At 37.9% G+C, this 14,003-nt stretch overlaps 1 protein-coding gene across 2 annotated transcripts in view; it reads left to right on the forward strand.

Annotated features, from left to right (window-relative positions):
• The first annotated feature begins 4,201 nt into the window (after nt 1-4,201).
• Nucleotides 4,202-14,003, forward strand: part of LOC108232807 (netrin-G1-like) — a 59,450-nt gene continuing 49,648 nt past the window's right edge. Inside the window, exons 1-2 of one of the 2 annotated variants that reach the window (XM_017410845.3) lie at nt 4,202-4,455; nt 10,909-11,552. In XM_017410845.3, coding sequence (XP_017266334.1) covers nt 11,307-11,552 — 246 coding nt within the window. In that variant the 5' untranslated portion in view covers nt 4,202-4,455; nt 10,909-11,306. Of the gene's footprint in view, nt 4,456-5,242; nt 5,759-10,908; nt 11,553-14,003 lie in introns of those variants that run through there. The other variant, XM_017410844.2, reaches the window with a different exon arrangement.

Consider the following 14,003-nt stretch of genomic DNA (forward strand, 5'->3'; position numbering starts at 1 on the left):
GCATTAGAAAATGTCTGAAAGAAGAAAGAAAAAAGCCATGTTTGTTAAGCCACTTAAAAAACAAAAACAAAAATCATATCTCTCATGACTCATTCAAGGATAAAAAGGCACTTAAATTTCAAAGGAATAGCAATGTTGTCTACATTTTGAATTGTAGCTTTAGCCTCTTAGTTGACAAGAACCTGTTATAATAACACAAAATGTGCTCTGTACAGATCCACAAAAATATATCAAGTCAAGTTAAATGTTAACAAGAACCCGAACTGAATTAATCAGGTAGGTTAAAATAGTTTTAATTATACTTTTGTATGGACCAACAGTTATGTTAAAGTAAAAAGTAAGAAAAAATCCAAAAAACAGACAATAGCTTAACTATACTGAATGCTCAAGAAGCATTTGCAGCAAACAATCATGGCTAATAATGATGTCTAACTATGACAAGAATCTTAGAATGAATAGAGAACCCTGAGTAGTACATAGGCTCTATACACTGAGGGAATAAATCAGACAAGAACAACACATGTGGTGATCAGTTACTGTGAGCAGGTGTGTGACAAAACAAAATGCAAAACCAGCTGAAATGAAAAAAACTGGTCTACAAGCTAAACAAGAACTAAAGCTGACCTGAACACAGACTACTGATACAAACAGTGAGTGAACAAAAATAAGAATGAATTAAACAAACAGCTTAAAAAATGCTATTAAATCCAACCAGAACTGATTATGACATCAATTTAGAACCAATAGGTCAAAAGCCAACCAAAATCTACTGACTATAAAAATCTAACACAGAAGGGCTATTAGCTGAAAACCTGACATGCAGATGATAAACTGAAGGATGGTGCATATAAGGTCATATGTCAGGTATGCATTGGTTTTAACCTTCCTGAAGCCCTCAAAAGAGAGAGAGAGAGAGAGAGAGAGAGAGAGAGAGAGAGAGAGAGAGAGAGAGAGAGAGAGACAAAGAGATATAGAGAAGCCTGTGTAACCTCGGGTCAATTTGACCCGAAGGCCACAGAAGAGTTAAAGAACATGATTTCCAAACACTGTACTTTAAATGTGCTTAACTTTGTTTCCTTAATTCCCTGAAAGTGGATTTATGTCAAGTTTCAACTAAAGGCTTTTCTGGAAATTACCTTGTTGGTGCACACTTACTATTTGAAGTATTTGGTGTCCTTTAATTGGACCAAAGACATTGAAACAAACATGCCTTAGCAACAAGCTGAATCTGCCTAAAAGTTAGTTTATGAAGTTACCCCATCTGTGTGGACAGCAATGGTTTATATCTCAGACTTAGTTGTCTCTTTTATGCCTGAATGAGCTTAATGTGAAGATGCTGAACATCCCTATAAAAAAATCACAGATACAATGACTTGACTGAAAATTTGTAAAGAGCAGTTCATGCTTAAAAAACAAATACTAAAAGACCTTCAGAAAGCCTGAATAACTCATACTAAAACTATGTTCTACAATAAATTACAAGAAAGTGTGTTTTCTCTCAAGCAAAATACGAAGAAATGAGGGGTGGCTCAAGACTTTTGCGCAGACCTGTAGGCCGGTTTTACTTTAATTATAGCCACAAGCACCTAAAGTCTTTATGGAAATTAACAACAGCTAAAAATCCTTTAGGTTCACTTTCATTTGGACTTGCAAAGTTAGGTTATCTAATATTTATATCCCATCTAATTGCAAGCCATGATTACAACCTTGGCCTTAAGAAAGGCTTTGGAATAAATTGAATTAATTTGGCAGCCATGAGTTGTGCCTGCATGCTGATTCGCTGTGCTTCACCTTTGGAGAAAATCTCATTAAACACACCAATAATACATTTAACCAAATCAAAATTCTTAGTGAAGAAAATAAACCCGAAGCTTGATAGCATCCAAATCGCTGTTTGTCAGAATCTCAGTAAGCTTGCAGAGAAACTCAGTCAGTACATTCTTATCACTGCAGGTCCCAGTGTTTCTTCATCATCTCTTTATGTCTGTCTCTCCTCCTTTTTTTTTCTTTTTTTTTTCTTGACTGCTCACATATCCCAGTAGGGTCTGCTGATCCCGCCCCTTCCACCCCTCGGTGGTCTTCCAACATGCAGCTGGGGTCACGGATGATTAAAGCTGTGGCAGGTGGACTCCACTTTGAAACCATCAATAGACCCCTGGGAACATAATGAAACAGCAAACCCTCCATCTCTGTCAGCCTGGGCTCTCGGTGGCACAGAGGGAAAGGACATGCAGAGGGTGAGGGGGCACGCTCCACCTCTGGATCTTTGTCATACACTGAAAATTTCTGCTGAAAAACAGTGAAAGTTTTGAAGAGATTTCTTTCTATCTATACTTTATGAGCACCATAAAAGTATTTTTGGATTCAAGACAATTATCCAGGGAGTTGTATGACTAAGTTAAATGTAGCTCAGTGCTGACTTCAGATGTTTTGACCAAAATCTGCCTTTGTTATAAGACAGTCATACTTTGCAATGGGATTGAAAATCTTTTTCCCTTTAAGTTGGAAGGAATCTGGATGAGGTACACATCAAACCCCGATTAGCCTACATTCTACAAAAGGAGATATGAAAAGCATGGCAGGAAGGTGGGAGGTAAACAACTAATGTCAGATTCAGAGGTAAAATTACAAAGTACAAAAAGGGGCATGAATTTTAAGTATCTTAAAAAAATGTGGTTGTTCATTTTTGAAAAGCTCTGTGTACGTAAATGTTGAATGACATATAACTAAATAAATGGGTAAGAAAAACAACTGTGACTGTGACCCTGTTATTGCTTATTAAAGGCTTCCTAATTGTCATAGTACTAGCATTCATTGAAGGAATGCATATTACCCACCACTTTTTATGTCATAATGTTAAAGTGAAATCATCTTATGTTGAAAATTGTCAAAGTTATAATCATTTTGGTGAAATCTTTAAAAAAAAGTAATTCACCCTTAGAGTGTAGGCAGTAAGTGACTCTCCATCACATCAAATTTTAGCTTAATATCTGTAACTTATAGCCATTTTTGTGCCAAAGTGAACTACCTGTGGCAGCCATCTTTCATTGGGTTGACTCCAAAAGTTAATCAGTTATAGATGCACATCTAATAATTGTTTCAAAAAATATATCCAGTAGTTCATGAGCTATTTTGCTAACATACAAACGGGGTTGATGATATTAGGTAATACCACAGTTTTAAGCAAAGGTTTTGTGCAGTGTCTAGTGCTCAAACTCAACAGTCTCAAGCTCAAATTTAGCACAATATATGTAAAACTGACTGAGTTAAAGTTAATTTTGTGTTGGCTAATGTTAATCATTGACTGATGTGACCCAAAAAGGTAATTATTTGTAGATGTACTTCAGTGATTACTTCCTTGGAATATATACAAATATTCGAGCAGTGGTTCATGAGATATTTTACTAAAAGTCAGGCAAAGTAGACTGTAATAGTTAGCAAAGTTTTGAAATCGATCTTGCACAATCAGTTAGTATTCAAAGTATGTGTTGAGGATGACTCTCAGCTACTACCACACCAAATTTGAGCTCAATATATGTAAAATTTGCTCAATTATAGTAATTTTTGAGTTTGTTAAGGTTTCTTAGCTGTCACGCACATTTTGAATGGGGTTGACTCCAAAGGTTAATCAGTTGTAAACGTATATGCAGTGATTACTTTTTGAAAGTTCCATTAAAACACATTCAGTGGTTTATGAGATATCTTGCTAACAGACAGAACAAACAAACACACAGAGACACAGCAAAAACATTATCACCTTCATTACCAGTTCAGTAAAACTCTAAAAGTGCTTTTACATACATTTTCATCAAATACCAATACAATTTATTGAAACCCTCCCATCTGATTTAACGCAGACGGTTTGATAGAGCTGTCCAGGGTGCTGATATCGAAGTTCAGATTAAAAAAATAAATAAATAAACGTTTAAACTTCCCAAAACTTTAACGCTTTTTAAGAAAGTTTGCTGGATTTTAAAGTATCGGCAGTCATCAGCAACAGAAACAAACTGCTTGTTGTTGTTTCTAACAAAGCCTCCATGAGGGGAGAAAAAAAGGAAACAGCGAGTAAATCTGCAATTTAGTAGTTTTAAAAATCTGCTCTGCTCCGACATCGGATCCGGGTTTCTCAGTTACGGTGCTGACCTTCAGCTGGGCGCGGCTGTTCTTATCATGTAATCTCCACCGGTTGGCATTACAGCACAATTAAAATGCGTCTTCAAAGCGACCTGTCACCATGACTGTTCTCCGCGCAGCCCGGCACCCTGTAGTGGAGAAGGTGACATCTGTGACTCCGCGCCAAGGGAGCTCGATACAGGCGCACCTCAGTGTACTTATCCTTTCAGCTCTACTTCCAAAATTTACAGAATAATTACTCCACAAACTCCGATCAATTGATTCTCTTTCTTTTTTAAAACGATTTTTACAAGGACACCTGAGAACCACACTTTCCGCAAGGTAAGGTCCGTGTTTTCCCCCTGAAAGCATCGAGTCAAGGCGTTGTTGTGGTAATAATAATCTCTGATTGTGATCTAAAAAATAATCAGTGCATAGGAGACTTATTCTATTGTTGCCTAAAAGATGCTAAAATTCACCTTTTTAGGATTTCTGATTTTAGTTCTGAAACTTGCGCTTCGATCAAAATGTGTTGGTGGAACGTGCGTTTGTGAAGATTGTTACAGGTTCACATTCCATCATTTCTGTACTTTTTCCGTCTAAAATCATATATTAAAAGTCAGTTTATCAATACTTTACGAATAGGTCCGATGCGTATTTTTTTACCCATCTCCTTGCCATCATTTAGGACAGTGGAACAATTTTGCTTCCTGTCATTAACCATTTTGCATTTTCCAAACAGCATTAGGTCGACTAAAGGTGGGGTTCTCGTGCTGTTGGACACTTCCGCAGAAAGCAATGGACTCATTCATAGCGATTCTCAAGCATTCACAATTATTCTTCGATGGTGGCATGTATGCGCGTATCAAGAGTTGGTAGCTATTTTTTAAGTCCACGAAACAAGATAAAATGCTTTCCCCCCGTTTACTCGTGGATTTTAAAACACCACTATAGAATAAAGTAGCCTGTTTCATATAATGTCTGAAACGTTTAGCACATAAATGAAAACTACCAGGAACAGTGTTAAAACGTTTAAAGTTGAGATTTGTCAGTATTATCTTTAGGACCCGGCGGAGCGCTCATATGTAACTGGACATCGTGGCTCCATTTCAGAAAGATTGCTTATCTCTCTCCACCTCTGCTCACAACTCGGCTGCGCTGAGAAATCAGTCGAACAGCATCCGATCGGCTCCAAGAGTTGCTCTCCACCAGGATGTGTTTGTGTACGCCTTGATGGACTTTGATCAATCTCGGACTGGAACCCCTCCTTAACTGCGACTTGGGGTCATTTTTTGTGCGCCATTCCGATGAACGCTGCGCCAATCACCGCTGCGTAAAACCAAGCACCTTCTCTGGACAGCCATCAAGATTTGGAGTCTCTTGTAAAAAAAAAACCGAAAGAAAACATTTGATGATTTGCTCTTGGATCGTTATTCGGAACAGAAAAAGCTTTGGTATATAGACGGAAAAGTTGAAGAAAAGTTGGGACAAAAAAAACAACGTCTTAATGCACGCCTTCTGCGTACTTTTGTTGACCCATCTTTTAGCCAAATTAGAACAAATTATTCAACAAAGGCTGTCAGCCTTTAGGTTTTTTGTAAATAACTTGTTGAATGAGCAACTCGTCCCGGGAGCGCATTCAAATGTGAGTACTCCTTTAATCCCTTTGTGCATTTTGTTGCTTGAACAACCTGTTGAGAGTAATCGTTTCTTAATAGGCAGCGAAGGCATCCATAATGAGATGTTTAATGTATTTACTGGGTAAGTTAAGCTCCGGTAATCTCGGTAAAATACTAAAGAATGAGCCTTTTATGATTTAAAAACGTTCTTTATTTAAACCAACCGTTACAGACTTTTCCTCTCAGAGAGCGTGTCTAAGATCATGAAGCTTTCTTTTATGAAACAGGAAAGCGTCCTTACCAAAATGAGCCTCCTTTTTATGCAAATCAGCAAATTAGTCAACTACATATGCACCTTATTTTATTTATGTATTTATTTTTCACAAAAAACTCAGTGTGTCTTTCTCTCTCTGCAAAGTCTGATCAATAATATATTAAAAAACTCACATTTTAGGTAAGTTGACTCCACGTTGTCAAATGTTTGCTATTAGCATTTTTCAAAATATGTGTCCAGACTACAAATAAGTCGAGACTTAGTCTCTGTTAGAATTTTCAAATGTTTGTAGCAAGATGTGCACTTTTTGCATGCTAGATGACCTGAAGAAGAACTCTGAATAATGCATGGCTGTAAATTTCATATGTGATGGTGCTGTAGTATGTCTGTGGCTGGGGCCATCATGTCACCACACCACTCACATCCTTTTAGAGAAATAGCTCTCTACAGAAAAGCACGGAAAGACCCCCTGCTGTAAATAACAAGTGAGCTAATGTGGCTGGTGTTGGTGAAGTTAAAGGTGGAGCAGTAATAGTGTTTATATGTGCATGTGTTTCTAGTGAAGGAATAAAAAGAAACCATTAAATTGTAGAAGAATGGATGTAAAAACAGTCTTAATTATAGAGACGTGAAATCTGAGGAAAAACACGTTTGCCTCTGCTCACCAGATGATCCCACCGTGACTCAGATTGAGGGGTCTGTTCTTGGCTCGCTAACTGTTGGAGGAATTAACCCGTTTATTGTTGCTCTCATCAGCCAGAAACAAAGCATCAGTCTGCACAAACTGGCAGCGGATCAGAAGTTATTTCTTGGAAGTCAGTGAAATCAATAGACACAATGAAGGGGGGCTATTGTGTGCATCCACATCCAAAATCCCAAACAGGTGTACAGAGCAGAAAGAAAAGACAGCAACCATTGCAAGTTAAATCACCAAGCAAGCTTTGGGTTGTGTGGTGAATATATTTCCTTGCTAATTTCATTTTGAAACAATTTTGTAATCAGTTGTAGTTAACATATGACTTGACTTTCAGCACCATGGATAGTTCTCTCTCCCTCACATGCTGACCCTTTCATGGGAGCCACAAGGAGACCAGAAAGCAAAGTCACACTTAATCAAGATTACTATAAAATGAACAAATCACATCAGCGTGATTTTTAAAAGCGTAGCTGGGAGTTTGTAACCATTACGAGCCACTGAGGCACGGCTGCCTGCTGACTTTTAAAAACACTCTGCTATGCTTGAGCTGCCCAGGGGATGAGAATGCAAGTGGACACAAGGGGGTGTTTCAGGGGTTTCAAGAACAAGTGAAGGAAGAGAGACAGCAAGGGGGTGAGGTGAGGTGAGGTATGGTGGTCACCCTCAGCTCTTCGTCTCCTGGCTGCTTAAATATTCATGACTTTTAATATAGAATCTGACCTCATATTTTTCAGAGTGAAATTATGGCATTCACAGGATTCTCTCTGCATTTTGAACAGTACCACTGAACATGTGGCAGAGATGTGAGAACAGGGAAAACAGAAGTTGAGACTTGCAAATTTTATCAATTCAATCTCAGTGTGAATGAAGACTGAAATGTTCAGAGTGATTTTTAAAATAAAAGAAACCCTTTTTTATTTTCTATCTGATAAAACATGCAGCATTTTTAAATACCATGCTTCTTTAGTCATTTAATTTACAACCAAATTGTAAAACAGTTGGAAAGTTGTGTAAAATGAAAGGCGTGACAGGGGCGACAGAAGGTAGACTCCACTTTGAAACCATCAAACAAACAACAACAACAACAAAAAAAAAAAATAAAACGGTCTGCGGAAAACTGTGCCTAAAATTAGTGGAACAATTTAAAAAATAATGCTCCTCAATAGAAAATTGGGAAGACTAATTATCCCATTATCTAAGGTTCATAATGTCTTCAAAAGATTGCAAAAATCTGGAGAAATCTTAGTGTGCAAAAGACAAGGCATAAAGTTAACACTGGATGGCCTCAGGCAGCACTGCATTAAAAAAAACAGGTCTTATTCTGTTCTGGACATCACTACATGAGCTCAGAAGCACTCCCACAAATCATTGTTTGTAAAAAACAGTTTGCAGTGCTATCCACAAATGCTGGTTAAAGCACTATCATGCAAAGAGAAAGCCATATGTGAACACCATCCAGAAATGCTGATATCTTCTCTGGACCAAAGCTCATTTAAAATGGACTGAGGCAAACTGGAAAACTGTTCTGTGATCAGACAAAATGAAACTGGCTCGTTCTCCATACTAAAGTGGAAAGGGAATAGCCAGCGTGTTATCAGCACACAGTTCAAAAATCTGCCTTTCTGATGGTATGGAGGTGCATTAGTGCCCATGGAATCTGGAAAGTCATCATCAGAGCAAAAAAATAAAATAAACAAATAAATAATAATATTACAGATTTTAGAGCAACTAATGCCTCTATCCTGATGACATCTTTTTTAGGAAAGGCATTGCATGTTTCAACAAGATAATGATGAACAGCAAGCTGCATGTATTACAACAGCATGGCTTGATAATAGGGAAGTCTTGGTGCTGAACTGGTCTGTCTGCAATCCAAACTTCTCACCAGTTGAAAAGATTTGGTGCATCATGAAACAAAACAAAACAAAAAAATCCAGCAAACACCAAGGACTGTTAAACAGCTGGAATCCTAAATCAGTCCAGAAAGGGACAACATTCCCCTCCAAAACCTCCAGCAGCTGGTTTGCTCAGTTCCTAGATGTTTACAGACAGTTGTTAAAAGAAAAAGGAATGGTTCACAGTGGTAAACATGACCTTGTTCCAAATTCTTTAGGTGTGTGGCTGCCATTAAATTCAGAATTAGTTTTAGAGTCCTAAAACAATTGTACAGTTAAACATTTGATATGTTTACCATACTCCATTGTGCGTAAAATGTGGGTTTTCTGGGATTTGCAACTCATTTCCTTCTGTTTTATTTATATTTTAGGGTTGTCCTAACCTTTTAAAATTCAGTATTGTATATTCTATCTGATAAATCTGCAGAAATCTTCTACAGCATTATACAATCTTTAAACATTTTCTATTTAAATGTTTTTTTTAGTAATTTGATTTACATCTATAGCTCCTTATTTTTTCCCTCTATATTTGTAGATTTACTACTCCAAGTGTCAATGAATTTAATCCAGAATTCCCATGTCGAACTCAGTTGCTGCCTTTTATTGAGTGTGAACGTTACCTGTAAAATAAAAAGAATATAAGTGACCACTGGTCCATAATTTGACTGGTAATATTGTGAAAGTCAACTTTAGCATCGTGAATGGAGTGTGATGGGACAGTGTGTCTGTGCAGGAGCATTTGAAATGAGAGTGGTCTACCCCGTGGTGCATCTTTGAATAGAGACTGACATTTATATTTCTATAATTTGATACACACAACCTCATGAAAGAAATTGCTTATTCATCACTCGGAGTTCTAGCTGTGTTATCAAATTTGTAATTGGCCTCTTGTTGAAAGCCTCCTTGATTGACATGAGCGTATTTAAAGAGACGCAGTTTTTTTTTCCTCCTTGCCTTTATTTGCACTGGTTTCTTTCTTCCTCCCACCAGAGGTCTGTTGGATGAAGCTTGCCATCAGTATCCTGACATCACTCACTCTGAAGAGTCTGCTGAGTCTGAATCATGATACAGATAATGTCCCCAGCTCAGATGAACATCCTTTACTACAGTTAGTGTATTTAATGACCCTAGTTATTTTGTAAAAGGTGCTTCACTGGGTAAATTAGGGAAAGTGGCAATTTCCAGTGAAGTGCTTGGAACCATTAATTTAGGGACAGATTATGATTAATACAGGATGATTGAATAAGAGAATTGAAATACTTATCTTTCCATATATTGGCAGGGAGTAAAGGGAGTTTCAATTGGTAATGAAGAAATACATATTGCCCATCCTCTTGTAAGCCAGTGTGATTGAGTTGTAGTCATTTTTGTGTTTGAAAGTTTGATTTGCTGTAGCGGCCATCTTAAATCAAAGGTTAATCAGTTGTAGATGGATATATAATACTTATTTTTTGAAAGGTTCATTCAAATCGATTCACAGGTTCATGAGATATGTTGCTAACAGACAAACACTTTCACTGCTCACTCAAGGATTTTGTTTAAAATTTTCAAATGTTGGTTCCCCCTCAATTTTTGGCTGAGGGGGAAGGAAGGAAGACTGGTGAAGAAAACAAGAAGCAAAATGCACCTGTGTGTTAAACCAAAAGGGATTTTTTTAGCAGTTATTTGCTGAAACATTGTTTTGTTTTGTTTTTTCAGTACGACAAAACCTTGCATCATCTCAGCACACTCTGCAACACCTTTTTTTTAAACCAGAGATTCTGTGGGTCTCTGCTGACTACTGCAAGACACTATTACCTGATGAGGTATGCCATCGGACTGATGGCTTGTGAAAGCTCCGAGAAACATACAATCCCTCAAATAAACCATTTCTGTCTCCCAATTTTACTTTAATGTATCCTGAACGCCTCCAAGGGTGTTTAGACAACTGCAACTCCACATCAAGGAGTCAGAGAGGTCTGAAAAACCAATAACCTAAATGCAGTGACTTGACACATGGAAATAAGCCTTTTTGTATGAAAATCGAATGGAGATTATTCTTTACAGAGCGAACTCCATTTGAAATGTATGCAGTGATGTTGGCAGGGTTATTATTGAGTGTTACAATGAAAATGAGGAACCTTGCATTGTGTTTGTGTTATGTTGGGGTGTGTGTAAATGGTGACATGCATTACTTTTCTACATAGGGGCTTCTAGGTATTTTTTGAATTGTTAATATTTCATCACCGCATTTCAAAGAATTTTTTTGTGTGTGTCTATATGTGATCAGTGTGTTTAACCAGGCTGTCTTTTTCTTTTTGTTTCCTTTAGGATGCTGCTAGGGGCAAGCAGCACAACTGACACAAGATCAAGATCAGACATCTGCTGACATATGAGAAGTGTCACTCTTCTCTGCACATCACATCTGACCGTTGGTTGACCTTTTCATTAACGATCAACACCACTGAAGCTTACTTGTTGACACGTCTCATTGCCTGGCCAGACGAGTTGGCAATCAAAGACGAAATAACTGAATGGAGGCTAATTGTTGCCTGAACCTGCTCACATGCAAAAGAAAGATGCTGCTTTTAAATGCTCTATTTTATTGCTCAAAGCTGCAAAATATTTAGAACGTTCTCTGAGACGCAGCTGTTTCTGTGAAGAAGCAGCTTAAAGACAGGAAAAAAAGGAAGCGAAATTGTACAAAAACTATAAAGAAAAGATCAGCAATGTTTTGGCCTATATTATTCACCCTGCAGGCTGTGTGCACCAGTGTGGCACAGGCTATGCAACATTACCCAGCGGCCTGGGGACACTATGACGTGTGCAAGTCGCAGATCTATACAGAGGAGGGCCTGGCGTGGGACTACATGGCTTGTCAGCCAGAAGCCACCGACATGACAAAGTACCTGAGAGTGGCCCTCGACCCCCCAAATATCACGTGTGGAGATCCGCCTGAGACGTACTGCGCCTTGGTGAGTCGTAACCTCGCTTGTCCCCTGATGGAGACAAATGAGGCTGTAGGCAGGATCACACAGCATACTGGGTCATGGATAGGGAGTGGAGCATACAAGGCAATGTGGTGCCGCTGCGGCAGAGATTAATGTACGCACAGACCCAGCTAGATTCAGGATACAAGTACTAACTCACCTGAAGCATGTGTTCCCACATTAGTAAATGCAATGATCTGAGATAAATTTAGATAAATTGGCAAGAGTAAAATTGGCAGATGCACATGAGGACTCATGCAAATACAAGCACTAAAAACAAGTAGGATAAAAATATATATAAGAGCACTAATACTTAGGACAAGCATTACCGATGCAGTGCATTTACAGAACATGCACACAAGTGCAACATGTAATTTACAGTGGAAATAATTCATTTTTTCAGGTTATTTGCTGAAATGAAATGTCATATTTTGTCCAAAAAAATTCCTTTGTATATGAAAATATTTGCACAAATCTATGGAACCTGTGCTGTGTGTGTGTGTGTGTGTGTGTGTGCATCTGTTTTTTGTTTGTTTGTTTGTTGGGTGGAGAGGGTATTACATGAAATTGCAAATAATGTAATTTCTAAGGTTATAGACCCATAATTTTTCAACGTAACATGATTTTGGGCTAAAACTCTGGCATGAAAAGCATTTCATATGCATTCCTTCAAGAATTGCTAGTCCTTTAATTTAAATACTTTTCTCATGTCTCTTACAGGATTTTTTAAAAGTAAATTACTTTTAACATTTAGTTGTTTAGTTTTATTTGCACAAATCCAGAGCTAAATAAATATCTTGTGGGTTTTATTGTTGCAATAGAAAGCACTTACATGTTCATAAATCTACCCACATACCTGTGCAGACACACATGCACACAATGGCCGTGAGGGTAATTGCTCAACTGCACTGTTGAGTGTCACGTTTTGGTTCTTACAAGCTGATATCCACAGTTCAACCTTAAGCTTTATTTGTTTAGAAACACACTAAAAGTAAGCTTAAAGAGCCCAAAGGCTTTGGTGAGTCATTAAACGTTGTGTGCTTGCCCGCTGAGAGTTCCTCCAAGTAAACATTTACCAATTAGAATGGGCATCTTTCAAAGAGGAATTTTTATTCTGGCTGCTCCAGATGGCATTAAGACGTTTAATGCCACTGTTGAATGAAAAAGGAGTTTGTCTTGTGTAGTCATGTGTGATATTTTGCAGAGCTTTGTTCCAAAACAAAACTGTTAGACCTTTACCAGCCTGAATGTGCAACATTAACATGACGCAGTGAGATGAGTACGGCAGACACCCAATGAGTTTTAACATATTCTGACCCACAAATAAAGATGCTTTTTCTTAAAAGGGACCTATTATGACCTATTAAGTCAGGATAGGTCTGTGGGCTATACAAAACATATTCATTACATTTATTACATAAAATCATTCTCCCAACTCAGTGTCCCATCTCAAAACATAAAAAACTCACTGAGGGATTAAACTCTGTGGATCTGATGCACATTTATATTGTTATTATTTCAAACTCTGAGGATTCTGACTTTGGGACAGGGGCACTTAGCAGTTCCGAACTGACATTTGTCGAGTCGGACACCGGATATCAGTGGGTCCGAACCCTGACTGGTAGTGAGTCGGGACACCAGCAGTACATGTTCTATACTGCAGCCGACAACAAAACATTTTCCTTTTCCAGCAGACATTGCTCAGCAGTAAAACCAGCAGAACTAACCTGATGGTCTTCTTGTAATGAAGTGGGTCGAGCTCCACTTGGGTTGCTAGGTAACAACAATTGTGACGCAAAAATTCGGAGGATTTTGAAACAGGTCGTTTTGCAGACACCAGAAAACATTTACTTCTTTACTGCTACTTTACTGCTTGGACTGTTTCTAGAAGCAGTAGATCCCCAAATGGAAGTACAAAAACATGCAAAAAGTGAATTTGTGCATAATATGTCCCCTTTAAGCTTTTTCTGCTTTACCTTTCTCATTTAACTTTAGGCATACTTAGCAGATTTTTTTTTAAGTTTCTACATTTTTAAAAAATACTTACAAGGTGTAGTTTGTATTTAGAAATTGGTCAATGAAAGTAATGACAATTAATTTTACACACTAATAATATACATTGGTTGTCAGTACAAAAGCTTCACCTGGTAAAATTATAGATCATTCAAATTACTGGTAGTGTGTGGCAAAATTTCTTCCATATTGCATCAGACAAGATTGATACACAAAGAAGATGATATAACATTGCATCAGCCAGTGATACATTGGAAGAATGCACTCTAAGATTTTCACCCATTTATTCCCTGTATCACTGTAGAACCAGGTGAACTTTTCTTTATGGGTTAGTCATAACTGTCTAGTGGTTGTCCTTCAACAATGATGTTGGTGATTCAGACTACGCCCTCTACAAGATGTACAATCCTTGGTAAACCCCTT

This window comes from Kryptolebias marmoratus, linkage group LG20, assembly GCF_001649575.2.
Source record: "Kryptolebias marmoratus isolate JLee-2015 linkage group LG20, ASM164957v2, whole genome shotgun sequence".
Lineage (NCBI taxonomy): Eukaryota > Metazoa > Chordata > Actinopteri > Cyprinodontiformes > Rivulidae > Kryptolebias > Kryptolebias marmoratus.